The following is a 15,220-nucleotide window of genomic DNA, read 5'->3' on the forward strand; positions in this document are numbered from 1 at the left end:
CCACAAGAAGCCTTTACCTTGTCATTTGTGGTGATGGGGACGTCATGTTGGTATATCTAGGATTTGAACTCCAGCATTTGTAGTGAACTCTGTGATGCCTACTCCCTGTTTTATTTATAGGTTTTACTGGACCCAGGGGAGACAGAGGCCCAAATGGGCTGCCTGGACTGCAGGGACACCCAGGCCTTACAGGAAAATCTGGAGCTCCAGGAGCACCAGGACCAAAGGGCCTTCCTGGTGACGTGTTTGGAGCAGCAGCAGGGTCCCGAGGGGATGTCGGCCTCCCTGGCTTCCCAGGGCTGAAAGGTGCACCAGGAGACCAAGGAGTACCAGGAATTAGAGGTAACAGCTTCTTCTAATAAAGAATGTTTTGCCTAAGAGTGTGATACAAATGCAGCCAAATTGTAGGGATGGGAGAGTAGGAAGAGACCATGTTAGGATGCATCAGAGGTACTGATGACCACTATCAATTCCCAGTGCCTGATGATCTCCCATTCTTTCCACTTCTGTGTCAGCTGTTGCCAACATGCCTGGCTCCTCTGACCACTTTCTGGAGATCCATTGCTTATGTTCAGCTGTCCTTCACACTGCTCTACATGAAATCATCTTCAGGAGGATAGCAGAGAACCAGACTTTGCTCGTCTTTGTCACTTTCAGATGTACTGCTATTTTTTTTCACTGGATTTAAGGGAATGGTGGCGTCGCTATTATCCTGACTTTTCACTTACATACAGCAATAATACTGAGATTTTTTTCCCACACCAAAAATGTCTGGGTATTGCTGATGGCTTTGCTGATCAGCACATTCCAGTAGTGCTGAATTTGTAAATTCTAGCTAAGAGGACATAGAGTTAGGTAACCACTAATAAGCTATTTTACCTTGTCAGTCTTTGGGCACTTACAAATAAGAAAAAGATAATATTATATACTTATTTAAACTTCAGGGTGTTCATTTTAGTTTGTTATTTCCCAGGCCATAAAAAACACCCTAAAATCCCTGCAGAAAATAGATTTTCTCAACAAAATCTGATTTTTTCACATTCTGAACTCTGTGAAGGGATTTCAAAAGCACATGTGGGAATTTATCATACCCTGATACACAGTATCAATTGCATTTGGACCCATGATTAAATTTAGGACTTCTGATTACCCCCTTCTCCTGTGTGGAACTGAGAAAGGAGTAGTAATTGTATGACTAGCTCGAAGCAAGGTTTATCACAGAAACTAGTTTTAGATATCCTTCTCCTGATTTTTTATTAAATTAAATAAAGAAGAGCATCATCTTCTCAGAGTGATTTGAAGTGAGGAGAGCCAGTTTCACTAGAGATAGAGCCCCAGAGTGAAGGAAAAGGATGAAAGCAGCTCTGTGGCCCTTAACAAGTTTGAGAAAAGACAGAAAACATCACTAACACCTCTGAAAAGGGGATGAAATCAAATTTTGTTTGAAAACAAAAAATATGGTGTGACATTTTTGTAGAACTAAGTTTTCACTAGTTAAAAATACTGTGAAAATCAAAAGCATTACTAGTTTGTCTGTTCTTGATTTATTTTACAGTTCTGACAGAATGGCTCCAGATAGCATGTGAATTTTTCTACAAGTATGATTTTTTTAAATTTTACATTAAATGACTAAGGATTCCTTTATACCACCTCTGCTACTTCACTTAGAATAGCAAACTAAAGCCTGTGTGCTGTTGTTGAGAAAACCCACTTTAAGTGACCACAGTTATAAAGCTCATTTAACTACAGTCAAGCCAATGGACCTACACTGATGTAAAACCTGAAGAAAGAGAAGGAGATCTACTTAACCTGGATTTTAAATGCCATGTACTATTTGTATGCTGCTGCTTCTCCAAGCTGAATGAAAAGCAGGCATTATCTTTTAAAACTTAAAACCCTCTTTACTTGTTTATGGTAGAGTCATAATATTTCAACCTGTGCATGAAGTTGAAATTTGAGTCTTTTTGCTTAGGAATTTGTATCAGTCTTACAGAAATGCCTTGTAACAACCTTACATGAAAATTTCTAAACAATAACACACATCCTACCATCTGTCTTAAATGTTACTTTGCCTGCACATCAAACTTTAGAAAAAAAATGCACAGCATTATTTCAGTGGTTCAGTCAGCTGCTTGATTCAGTTCTTACTAAGATATATGTGACAGGGAGATCAGGAATAACAGAATTATTGGGATTAAAATAGAAATATTTGGATTAAAACTGAAAAGAGACATGCATGTATATCTACATGGTGCCAAATCGTTACCATTCATTTGAAAGAGTCAATCAACCTATCTGATGCAAATATTGAGATAATTGCTGGTAACATCAATAATTGCTGGTAATTATTTTAAATCTAAAGACCAGTCCTTTAATTTTTTTGTTCTGTTCTCACTGAATTTTCAAAGGAAAAACACACCCTGGAAGCCTAGGGTGTACACAGAAGAAATATATAAACATGTTCTCTACATATGATGCTCTCTAATGCATAATTTTGTTCTTTTAGGAGCGGATGGTAGCCCAGGTTTGCCAGGTCCCAAAGGAGATCCTGGGCCACAAGGTCTCCCTGGTTTGATGGGATTACCAGGAACACCAGGAACGCATGGATTCCCAGGTCCACCAGGAAACCGTGGGCCAGATGGTGGCCCTGGCTCCCAGGGACCTCTCGGTGAGGAAGTAACGGAGCCCTGTCATTCCTCTTGCCACATTCCTCTGTGGCAGGGCAACTGTAAGGTTTCCACAGCAGACAGTCAAGTTTGGGGATGATCTTCACAGGCAGAGCTGCTGCTTTTCTTTCTGTAGCCACCTACTAAGTCAGGTCAGAGCTGGCTGCTGGCAGACTGGAAAAAGGAAGCCACCAAATGAGTGTAGGCTTATGGAAAAGGGGCTTAGTTCTCAAATTAAAGAGGAGGGGAAGGTCCTGTTGCAAGTGGGTGTGGAACCAAACTGATAGCGAGGCTAGTTCATGTTGATGAGCTACTTTATCTTTACAATCATTTCTGCAATTCTTTGATGAAAAAATCCTAATTTCCCTCCTTCAATATGAAGTTGGTAGGACAGCAGTTTTCTCCCTCTTGAGGTACCTTGTATGAAATCATCATCTGTGTCCAAACCTTTTTTACTCTCCCTGTTCTCATGTTTACACAACAGGTCCACCTGGTGCTAGGGGAGAAGATGGTGAGCAAGGCTTTCCTGGCCCCGTGGGCCTGAAGGGTCTGTCTGGTGACAAAGGTGACATGGGTCACACGGGACTGCCAGGTATACGTGGTGTGACTGGTCCACCTGGCATAAGTGGAATGGATGGCTTTCCAGGAGATAAAGGTGAGTTCTGGACTGCTACTTTGAAAGCAGTATTTGATTAAAGCTTTTCTGTGCAGACATGAACCAGACATATTCTCTGCTGGTCTCCCTCTACTTAAAACAGTAGAATTAGGGTAATGTACCTAACATATTCCAAAATCACTGCCTGTTTTCTCCTGTGTTGAGCTTGGCACAGTGCTAGCTTGTGATATGCAGCCCTATTTAGAAGAGCAAGGGCTGTTTTATTTCTCATTTTAAAAATTATACAGTATTTACTGTTTTCTCTCTAAAAGTCTTACCCTTGTTCTAGTCCCGTTGGTCCTCAGTGAAATTTAAGAGATGTTTCCCCAAACATTAGTTTCAAAGTTTTTTAAAGCTGGGAGCTGTGAACTGAGCAATGCCAGACACAAGACCTCAATGGTGACTTTAGGACACTAATGTTATGTTGAGAAGGTGAGATTCTCACCTACCAGCCACAAGAAAACACGTGTAATGCACATTGCCTACACCACACAGGGAGTTTCAACAGGGTTCAACTCCATGTGAAGCCAAGCTAAGCACAAAGCATACTTAAAAATGCATGGTACAATTCCATCAGTTGGAAAGACAGGACAAGACTAGTTCTGGAGTACTGATCAGCTCTCATTTGAGAGAAATTAAAATCTGTTTGTTAGCATTATTCATGTAACACAGCCTTCTCTTGTTTAGAAAAGAGAAGTAAGGGAATTTTTGGTGAGAAAGGACCAGCCAGTCCTAGACCCATGATTTGTATCTCTACATGTAGACCAGGCTGACTACAAACCTTATGTGGAACTAGGTGCCTGTCTCGAGCCCATCTCTAGGAGAGGGGTTGTACTGATCTCTCAGAAGAATGCAGTAAGTTCTGGTCATCTCCACAACACCTCTTCTTGGCCAGTTGAGGCAGGTTCATGTACTCCTGAGAGCACATCACCTCAGGAGTTCTGCTACCTCTTAGAGAGCTTGGGTGACTGCTCCAGAGGCACAGATTGCTGTGGGCATCAAGGCACCCAAAAATAGGTACTTCTGCACTGATGTTTTCATACCATTTTAGTTGTGTGTTGCTGGTTCATGTTTACTTAGTTTGCAAAAATCTGAGTGAAGTAACAGTTCTCTTCCCCTTCTTTCTTAAAGGCTCGAGAGGTTCACCTGGCATTGATGGTTTCAAAGGCATGACAGGCCTAAAAGGAAGACCAGGCATCAAGGGAATCAAAGGAGAATTTGGCCCACTTGGGGCTCGGGGAGATAAAGGCTCACAGGGTGCACGTGGCTTCAAAGGTATTTGCTAATGGGTGGTACTAGTGTGTTTGCTCTTCACATCTGCAGAACTATTTTGCAAGGACACAACGACGAAGAAGACACATTTTTCACATGTTAAATTTAGCTCAGACATTCCTCCACCTATTTCACACATGGGCCTCTGACCAAGAGGCCTGGATTTTAGACTCAGGGAAAGGTTAGTTCTTTACACACTTAAGGCTGGAGACAAACATCTTGCTACTCATCTGAACTCAGATAGTGGCACCCCTGGACATGTGCAGAAGAGAGCATTTTCCCAAGAAGTGGAAAATGTCTGGGGAAGAATATTTAGATTTTTCTCCAGTTGCACTCTAAAGACAGTTAAATATTCAGAAAAACAGACAATTAAGTAGCTAAAATTAAGTAGTTAAAAGTCACAAAAAGTATTAAAAACTTAAAAGTCACAAACATTCAGCTGGTATTATTGTTGGTGAAATGAAAACTGTAACTTGGTCTCTTTTGATTACACACAATTACCTTTAAATAAATGTTTTGCCACAAGACCAAAATGTTCTTTCTAGGGACCCTGAGACTGGTATTTTTTAAAAGTGTCTGCAATTCAGAGGTTGCAGAACAGTGATCCCAGCAACAGTCTCAGCAAAAGGCATGTGTGAAAACAGCCCCTATGAAGAGAAGTGCAAATACACTTCTTAGCAAAGAAATATGAGACATTGCATAGTCATAGGAGACAAGTCTGGGTTACTGGCCTGTCTCTGCACCCCACAAAGAACTAAAGACACTCTTAGAGTCTATATGGGTCCCTTCTTCTGGACATTATTTACTGATATCACCAGTAACCATAAAGTCAAGAAAATGAACACTATAACTGCTAACAAATCCAAACACATTCTTTTGCCCAAGGCTTTTTGATTGAGAATTTCCTTTGCACTAGAACTAAACTACTTTCCTGTGCTTTCTCCAATGAGTTTTTTGGGGGTTTTTATAAGCCATGATTTTGGGGCTTTTTTGGTATGATTTCTAACTGATCTGCTGAGAGATAAATTATCTGTCACAGAGGAGTCTGGGTCCAACACCCAGGTTTGTATGTACAAAAGTTTAACTCAGTTTTCATGTTTTCTTAAGCATGACTCTTCCATTGCCATGTTGTATTGACACAGGTTACTTTTTCCTGCAAGTGGATTTGCTGTAGCTTGTGCAAAGTCATTCCTTTTTCCTAGTTCACTCTTCTGTTCACTTTTTCTGACCATGCTGCTGACTAGCATTTTGTAATGTGGTTGGGCTTTTTACTCTTTAGGTGACCGTGGGGATCAAGGCCCCCCAGGAGAACCTCCAAAGCTCATGCCCAGCATGATGATGGAAGTTAAAGGTGAAAAAGGAGATGCTGGAGAAAGGGGCACGAAGGGATTATTTGGCTTAAAAGGTCAGTGGTCACAACAAAATAAGGCAAGCACATTCAGAACTATCATTCAGTGCTTTTTCTCAGCTACCATATTAAATATTCCCTGCTCATTGTACCACTTGGCTGCAGCCTCCACAGCAAGGTCTCTGACAGCAGAAACTGAGCTCCTGGATACCTTTCACAGAGTGAAAGCTTTGAGGGATGATGTGTGTGTGTGTGTGTATGTGTGTGTGTGTGTGTGTGTGTTGCCTTGTACAGCACATTGTGGTGCCATGTTTTAAGAAGGCCAGTAACAGGAAAACTTCTTACACACAAGCCTGCATGTCAGTCTTCCCTTATTTATTTTTCTTCTTCCCTGCCTGCAGGTAGCAAGGGAATGCCAGGCCTTCCTGGAAAGACAGGAACCCCAGGGTCCCCTGGGCATCCCAGCTACGTGGCTGGTGTGAAAGGAGACATCGGCGCGAAAGGGCTGACAGGTGTGAAAGGGTATCCTGGTCCTGCTGGTTCTCCTGGCATCAGAGGCTTCCCTGGCACCACGGGAGTCAGAGTGAGTTCATGCACATGGGGGAATAAGGGCGTCCTTGTGCTGGCATTCAGCTTCTCAGGAAGTGGCATTCACCCCTTGAAATTTTGCCGAACAGCAGCAGTGCAAAGATAAAATTCCATAAGCATTGAATGAAAGAGATCAAATACTTTCGCTTGCTCCCTCCAACATTCATTAGGCAGAGTAATTTCTTTTCTCATTGTGAGACATCCAAATTCCATATGCCGGCATTTTGCCAGTGAGGACCCAGATGGTTCCTTCTAGATCTTTGATCCCGTTGCCACAGCTGCTGGTAAAAATTATTCTCAGTGTTGGGCTTATTTTTCTCTTTGTCCCAGAACTTAATGGTACCACTGCCAAAAGTTACTCAGTGTCACCTAACAGTAAAAGAGCCTAAGAATCTTAGCTTCTAGAGGGTAATTCATTGTAATTCACTCTGGCTTCAAAATAAGTTACACTGGAAGAAATAAACACTTAGAAAAGGCCTGACAGTAGACTCATAGACATCATTTATTTCAGAGAGACAAAAACTATGTTCCTTTCTGAGGTTCTCTTTGCCTTTAGGTTTCAGTAAGATATTTTTTTTAACCAAGGACTGCAGGACTGTTATGGTTTAACCTCAGCCAGAATCTAAGCCCCACCCGGTCGCTTTCCCCCCAGCAGGATGGGGAGAAGAGAACTAGAAGGGTAAAAGTGAGAGAACTTGTGGATAAGAACAGTTTTATAATTGAAATAAACTACAATAACAATAAATAATAATAGTAGCAGTAGTAGTAATAATAATATAACAATTATAAATAAAACCCAAGAAAGACAAGTGATACAAATGAAAACTATTGCCCACCACCAACTGGCTGATGCCCAGCCAAACCCCAAGCATTGTTACCCCCCAGTCCATCATCCCCCCTGCGTTGCATGCTGAGGATGAGGCCACAGAGTGTGGGATATCCATTGTGTCAGTTGGGATCAGCTGTGCCAGCTGTGTCCCCTTCCAAATCCTTGCTCACCCCCAGACTGCTCACTGGCAGGGTGGGGTGACAAGCAAAAAATGTCCTCACGTGGCGTAAGTGCAGTTCAGTAGGAATGAAAACATCCCTGTTTTATCAACAGTGTTTCCAGCATAAATCCAAAACATAATCCTGTACTGGCTACTGTGAAAAAAAATAACTCCAGCCAAAACCAGCACAAGGACTCACTGCTATATATGCATAATGGGATGTCCTCAATTTTAAAGTTAAGCCTTTGCAAACATAACTTGTCCCTAGTTGGTACTGATTTAGATTAACTGACTGCTGCCAAGTTACCCTATAAAGTACTACAGAAACTCAAAAGTGGTACTTTTAATAGCCTTTTTTTAGTATTTCCAAAGTCAGCCTCTTGGAAGGTTGAATAAATTCTCGTCTTCACTAACTGATGCCTTTTTTCAATCATATGATAGGGTGAAAAGGGCATTCCAGGAATTTCAGGCCATTTTGGTACTCCTGGCTCACATGGAGAAATAGGTGAGTTTGTTCCTTTATCTGAGCACTCTGTATTCCTCACCCATCAAATACTTGACATTAAGTTCTGAGGGATCTCAGTGTGTCTTCAATCTCAAAGAGTCTTTCTACAGTCTTACAGAATGCTGTTGTAGGTGTGGAAGACTCTAAAAAGGTTAATGCTGTTAATTTCATGCAAGAGATGCTGTCCATGGATAAATCCATCTGTGGCAAGGAGGAAAGCTGTTCCAGACACTTTTTTTGCTGTCTTTAATTTACTTCTCTCTTATTCTATAAAGATAATAGTTGCAAAATTTTGCCTGTGAAGTTGCAATTCCTTCGAAACAACAGGAAATAATGTTTAAATTAAAGCCTTACACTCATGTGTTCATTTTTGTTTGAAATAGGTGATCGGGGAGATACTATAAACTTACCAGGAATGCCAGGCCTTAAAGGGGAAGTTGGTGTGCCAGGCTTAACAGGTATTAATTTCGTAGTTGCTCTCTGAATGTATTTCTTTTCACATACCAAAGTTCCCAGAGGAAAGGAGGGGGAGCTTTCCATGGGCTTTAGATGGCTCTGGAACCTGTGCTGTCATGACAGCTCCTGGAAAGGTTCATCTTTTCTTTATTGAAATTAATATGTGCTACATTTACCTCTTCAACTGAAAGTACCATTATAGCAGTAAACATCATCACTGGCAACTCCAGTAAACATTTCTATATAATTTGTTTTGCTGTTGATGACAAAAGGACCATTATCAGGCCATGATTATAGAAGGTGGGATAGCAAAGTCTTGTAGATTTTGGATTGAGTTGTTAGGTAGTATGTTAGATTTCCCTGTACATGCAGGCACTTGAACATCAGTGTCATATTCCACATAATTTAGGGGGCACTTTTAAAAACAAGTTTAATGATTATTTGGCCAGAGGACTGTTCATGCTCCCAGATTATGTAAGCACCCTGACTAGAAGAATGTCTTTATGTGGCAAGACCAGGACCCATTCAGTAGCCAAGTTCATGTTACGCTTGTTTGCTTAAAAGAATATTAAAAGAGCATACTGGTTTTGTGGTTTTCCAGGCATAAGAGGAGGTGTGGGACCAAAAGGAGAAGGTGGTGATCCTGGTTTCCCTGGCATTGAAGGCCTCAAGGGTACACAGGGTGTCCCTGGCTCTGTGGGACAGGAAGGTAAAATATTCTTTTTAACTCTCCAAAGAATAACATTGTTTAAGAGGAAAAAGAAAAATACTCTTTCCATCAGAAGAAAGTAATTAAGTTTTTAATATATTAATCATTCTGTAAATTGGTGAGGAGCAGTGACAAGGATGTGGAACTCACAGCAGAATTTAAGAGGAAATTGCAAAAACTTGTGCTTGATACCAGTTTTTCCTTTTCTATAGTAACCATGTGTCCAGTCAAAGTGTTGTATTGCTGGCATACTCAGGTATTCTAATGTCTCAATACTACAAGGAGTAGGCTTTTCAATGACCTTTTCTGCCATAAATGAAGTCAGTATCTCCCAGGACACATTTACAGAGCCTTTGAGCCAGGCTCATGGGTCAGCTGTACAAGAGAAGCCAAGTCAGGTTCGGCTGTGGCTGCATCACACACTCAGGGCTTAAGAACATGTCCTGTTGCAGGAGGATCGTGGAATGCTCTTTCAGAACAGTTGCTCCACACTTCTTCTCATTAGAGGGCTTAGAAACTCCAGCCAAGACTGGAAGAGCTTCAACGAGTGCCTCACTGGGAAACATTTCTTGTCTGATCAACTTTTCAGTGGGAAAAGCAAAACAAGTGCAGAAGAAGGGGAAAGTGACATGCACAGAAATAAAATCACTTGTTGTAACTGGCAACAGAAATCAAGTTATTTTATTAGGAGGAGCCTGCTGTCTTTCTAAAGTTGTCAGAAACCTGAGCTGTTCTTTTATACTTTGTCTCTCCTACCTGTTCTCTCTTTGCTTTTCTTCCACTTGGATGAGCAGTGCAGTGTCATACAATGATATCAGGAAGGGAAAGTCTTCCTTTTGCTGCCTGGGAGAATGCAAGTAGCACAAGTCTGTGTTTTGGCTGTTGGTTTTAAGGATGCTCATGAGCAATGATTCATTGTTGTCACACAGGTTTGCCAGGACTGGTTGGCCCCCCAGGGCAGCAAGGAAACCCTGGGACTCCTGGACTTACAGGTCAAAAGGGAGCTCCTGGCTGGCCTGGCTTACCAGGACAAGCAGGTATTTGTACAGCTTCAGCTATTCAACCATTTCCGTGTGAGCACTTGCAAATGTTCTTTTGGGGTGAAGAAGAAGAAAGGGGAGTTTTGCAGTTCAGAGTGGCAGAGTTTTCTGTACTAAAATATTTGTTCCTCACAAAATCCAAGTTCATTAACAATGAGATGTGGTTGCTGATTTATGGCTTCTGGTGTCTTTTCAGCTCATTTTAACTGTTGATGACTTCTTCAACTAGGAAAGCAGTTTTCAAGAAACATTTTCATTTTTCATGACAGCTAGGAAGAAAAAAAAAACAATAAAAAATTATTAAACATGCAGCAAGGGTAGTAATATACAATATGAGACTATTTTAATGTGGCATTAGATAGCAAGCAACATATTTGTCCTGCATCATCACCAAAAATTGTTAACTGATTCAATATCTGGTTTCAAGAATAAATTAGTTTTGGCTTAGACAGAATTGTGCTATGAAAATGCAGGTGATAGTTTAAAATTAAGCTGTTTGTATCACAGGATACAGAATCTCAATGGTTGCCACTTAATTCCTTAATATATTAAGGCAGCAGATTTTTTTCTACCTTTCAGCCAGAAATCTTTTAGTAAGATTCTTCTATCTGAATCTGCCTCAAATACAGCTATGAAGACTGCTTTTGTAGACAGTGAAGAGAGACAGACAGACAGACACTTATTTTTCTGAGACTAGATAGTCCTCCAGAGCTCTGGCCATTGTCTAGCTTTAACATCATACTTACCACTTTGACAGGTACACATAGATGGAATAAATTTTACCTATAACATTAGTAATGATAACTATCAGACTTTTTTTAGAGGTTTTTTTTTTTTATTTTTAAATGACACAGAATGAGTTACTCCTGAAGACAGATTTATTATAACCACATTTAGAGTCTACAATTATGTCATAATTGTCTTGGCTTGAGGATTTTGGAAAACAAAGTGGGTATTAAAAAAACTATGGCAGCAAGACTGGAACTAATGACATGCTGCCAGATGGACCAGAGATCTTTTTAAAAATATCTCTGGAGTAATGAGTTTATTGGATAATAACAAAATTTGCCAATCACAAAACCATAGCGTGGTGTATTTCATAATAAACTTATGGTAATTAATTCATTTGCATATAATACATCATATTTTAACATAGAATAGCATTTATTCAAGCATATGAATTTTTTTTTGCCCAGGAATATATACAGAATAATAGAAAGTATTATGATAATCATGAATATAATTTTAAAACAGGCCAGCCTGGCTTCAGAGGAATCAGTGGACTGCATGGTTTACCAGGCACTAAGGGCTTACCAGGATCACCAGGTACGTGAGGCTGTTACTCTGCCTGTTCACAGGCACAACATTGTGTTCTCTTCAAGTTTGGTCAGTGAGATCTCTCTAATGCAGCTTTCTAAACTGTGTCCTCCAAAGCTTTGTAATGTGCTACATTATTGTGGGCTCTGGAAAACAACTCATACACTATATGGTGGATTAGAACACAACTTCAAATCATTATTTCTTTCCTCAGATAAAGTTAAAACTTCAAGGCCTTTTTTCTCATTATGAGCCTTTTTTTCAACGAGCCATTATGGACTCATGTATTTTATAAATCCACATGCTCTATACATGTACTTCAGCATGCATTGTTATATGCAGAAACATTTCAGCTTTCCTCCTTATTCTGAACTCAACAGGTCCGGATGGGTACGGCTCTGCAGGTTTCCCAGGTGCCGTGGGTGACAAAGGAGAAGCAGGAGAGCCAAGCAGAGTAGAAGGCAGCCAAGGACCTCCAGGCCAGAAGGGAGAGAGAGGTGTTCCAGGTCTGTATTCCAGAGAATGGGATCCACTGTTACTTGTTTCATCTGTGGGTGTTAGAGATGTCACAAAATACACTATGGTGTAGACAGGTGAACAGGTGAACTCCTGAACTCCTGAAGCTGGGAAGGTCACTGCTGGGAGTCCGTGCTGCAGCTCAGGAGCAGCAGTGTGTGTTCCCCAGTGCTGCACAGCCTGGGTGCTTCCCCATCTTGGAGCACCCACTGGGCTCAGCAAGCTGCAAATGCCAGAGGCTGCTCTCAGCCATCAGCTCCCCAAATGTTCTTAATCAAGTTCCAGTTACAAAAAGAGACCCTCTCTCTTTTTGTTGCAAACCTGTCCATATTTACCTTTCTCCTGAAAGCCTCACTGTCTCTCAGAGTGTGATGGTCCTGCTGGCACCTCGGGGGCTCTGTTCCCATACACAGTGCTTTGCTGGTGCCATCTCTCCCTTGTGCAGAGTAAGCTCCAGCCCTCTGTGCTGTAACAGACTCTGCTCATCTCAGAATGGGTCACCACCTGGTTTTCATCCATCAAGAAGCCACCAGACTTAAGTTATGAACAAATAAACTAATTACTTTTTTTTTTTGTGGATTTGTTTTTCAAATTTTTTCCAATATTTTGGCTCTGAAAGGATTAAGGACTGACTGAGATAAAACCTTACTGCCTTTGCCTGCTTGGTTCAATGGCTCATACATATTCTTTTGTGTTACACTTTATTGTTACTAACATGCTATGCCATCTCAAACACCATTCAGAGATTTATTATCAAGCATTTAAAAAAACAGCTTACTTCATTCATTTTTATTTGTCACAATTATAAACAGAAGGTCAACTTCCTAACAACTTCAATGTACTTAAAAGAATAATCTGTTATTGGTAGGGCAGATTTTTGACCACTTAACAATTCTTCATCTCTAGAGAACTTCTTGGATTTGAACTTTTGGTTTTAACTCACACCAAATAATGCTAATTATCAGCCCTGACCCTGCAGGCACAGAAGAACAAAGCTGATTTCCTGTCTGCTTCAGTATACCTAGGATATTTTGAGTACTTCCTATCTTGAAATAATATTTTACCTGGCAGACACAAGATTATTAGTATTCAACACAGTGAAATGTGATTAGCTACCTAGAGAGCTTTGGCAGAGGACTAGTATTTCGTTGTTTAAAAAAAAATAAAAAAACCTTCCACAGTATCATCTGAAAAAATAAAACAAAAATCAGTGGGAACTGCAGGTGTTTTCTGTTTTGAAAATCCTACTCTTTAGTCTAAGGTGAGTCATTTGAATTGCAAATATGCATTCTCCTTGCAGTATTAATTATTTCTTTTCTTCCCTTCAGGAGTCCCAGGACCCTTTGGTATTCCTGGGCAGGAAGGATTCCCAGGGCCTCCTGGGATTTCAAATATATCAGGATATCCTGGTGATAAAGGCTCCCCAGGTCTAGATGGAGTGCCAGGTAATTCATGCAGCAGAGTTATCGTTATTTCTGTCTTGATTCAGTAAAGCAGCTGCTATTAAATACAGCACTAAAATTGTTGGACAGAACTCATGGTAGATCAGATAATAGAGACAGACCTCTTGAAAGCAAAAGGCAGTTCCTCCAGGTTGTCCTCATGGAAGGGTCTGATCTTCATGCAAATAACAGATTAAATAATCCAGAATTCTCTTGACAACTTCCAGAAGCATTATGCTAATCTACTACTCTAAAATCTGAGGTCTGTGACAGACTTGCAAGTCTATTAAGTAGTCTTAGTCATTTACAAAGTTCTCCCATGTGAAATGACCATGCAAGCTAAGTCACACTGGAAAGTATTAGCTCTTCCTTCTTAAAAATTCCTGTTGCTTATTGGACTGCACAATAATTTCAAACTGCAGTGCCACTATGAAGAGCTTGTAGCAGAAGTTGTTCCACTAACATCTTTATATGATGGATGGAAATTTTTGTGTAAACTCAGCAAAAACTTAGAATAGACAAACCAGCTGAAAACCAACAAAATACCTAGGCTTCCAAGTTTAAAGAGGATGTTAGTTGGTCTGACTCTGCATACTGATTCCAACTCTCCAAGCAGTCAGGAGAGTGGAAACAGGAACACCATATCCCAGCCAAAATGGTGAGACAAGTGTGGCTCACTCTTACGTTGCCACATGCATCTTGCAATCCTATCCTCATGTGATCCAGCTTCAAAAGGCAGCACAAGAGATGCCCCCTCAAAACCCTACATAGTAAGGGTTATTCTCTCCTCACAAAAAAAAGGTCCAAATGTCTTGTAAGCAGCAGAGGTAAGTGAAGAGAAACCTGCCAGGTTTAGCTTCAGGCAATATGAAATTCTAGAAAAAGGATCTGTTCCCATAATTCCCAAGACAGCATGAAGTACTTATTTGTTTCCAGATGTTCAACTGAAGCACTAAGATACACAGAACAGTAAGTCCTTGGCTTTGAGTCAGATACTTGCTGCTCTCTGATTTCTCTTCAGCTACTTGGATAATTTAGGATGAAGCAAGGAAACACCTAGGGAAGTGGGGCATTTGCTAGTGAAGGAAGAGTTCACGGAAGGCTGTATCTCAGCAGGGACCGTATTTCTACTGAAATCTTGCTTGAGATAACACTGTTTTGTGGGAGCTTCATACTCTAATTCCTCTGCCACTGCTGCCAGCCTGACATCAGAAGTGCTGAATAAGTCTGTCTCCTGCTTAAATTAAGGAACTAGAACCTGATGGGATATGATTAGATAGTTCTGTTACTTTCCTCTGTGCCCAGGTGTTAAGTATAAACAGATTACAATCTATATGTCCTCTAAATAGGCTATCCAGGACCACAAGGGCAGCCTGGAGTACCTGCTCCACCAGGAAGCAAAGGAGAAAGTGGAGAAACAGGTAGGACTGGAGAAATTGGCCCAAAAGGAAGTAGAGGTGATCCTGGATTATCAGGAAGACCTGGCCTGCCCGGATTCCCTGGACCAAAAGGTAAGGATGGGAAATGCTGATTGTGGCGGGAAGCAGGGGAGCCTTCTGTGCTACGGCAGCTTTAACACCATGACTTTGCACTCACTTGTCATTTTGCATTAAAGGTCCTAGGGGTGAACAAGGTGTCATTGGCTTTATGGGCACAGTAGGATTTCCAGGTGATCTGGGGCCCATCGGACCCAAGGGAGACAGAGGAGTAACGGGTA

The 15,220-nt window shown here is 41.0% G+C and overlaps 1 protein-coding gene across 4 annotated transcripts in view; it reads left to right on the forward strand.

The window, feature by feature from the left end:
• The window catches only part of COL4A2 (collagen type IV alpha 2 chain), a 137,757-nt gene that overhangs the window by 115,068 nt on the left and 7,469 nt on the right, over positions 1-15,220 (forward strand). For all 4 annotated transcript variants that reach the window (XM_064407786.1, XM_064407789.1, XM_064407788.1 and 1 more), the window contains 15 exons: positions 121-342; positions 2,507-2,668; positions 3,151-3,321; positions 4,453-4,596; positions 5,873-5,998; positions 6,343-6,524; positions 7,960-8,023; positions 8,407-8,481; positions 9,081-9,188; positions 10,118-10,225; positions 11,483-11,554; positions 11,926-12,051; positions 13,390-13,506; positions 14,853-15,014; positions 15,119-15,217. In XM_064407786.1, coding sequence (XP_064263856.1) covers positions 121-342; positions 2,507-2,668; positions 3,151-3,321; positions 4,453-4,596; positions 5,873-5,998; positions 6,343-6,524; positions 7,960-8,023; positions 8,407-8,481; positions 9,081-9,188; positions 10,118-10,225; positions 11,483-11,554; positions 11,926-12,051; positions 13,390-13,506; positions 14,853-15,014; positions 15,119-15,217 — 1,938 coding nt within the window. The remainder of the gene's footprint in view (positions 1-120; positions 343-2,506; positions 2,669-3,150; positions 3,322-4,452; positions 4,597-5,872; positions 5,999-6,342; positions 6,525-7,959; positions 8,024-8,406; positions 8,482-9,080; positions 9,189-10,117; positions 10,226-11,482; positions 11,555-11,925; positions 12,052-13,389; positions 13,507-14,852; positions 15,015-15,118; positions 15,218-15,220) is intronic.

The sequence above is a fragment of the Passer domesticus genome, chromosome 2 (genome assembly GCF_036417665.1).
Source record: "Passer domesticus isolate bPasDom1 chromosome 2, bPasDom1.hap1, whole genome shotgun sequence".
Classification (NCBI taxonomy): Eukaryota; Metazoa; Chordata; class Aves; order Passeriformes; family Passeridae; genus Passer; species Passer domesticus.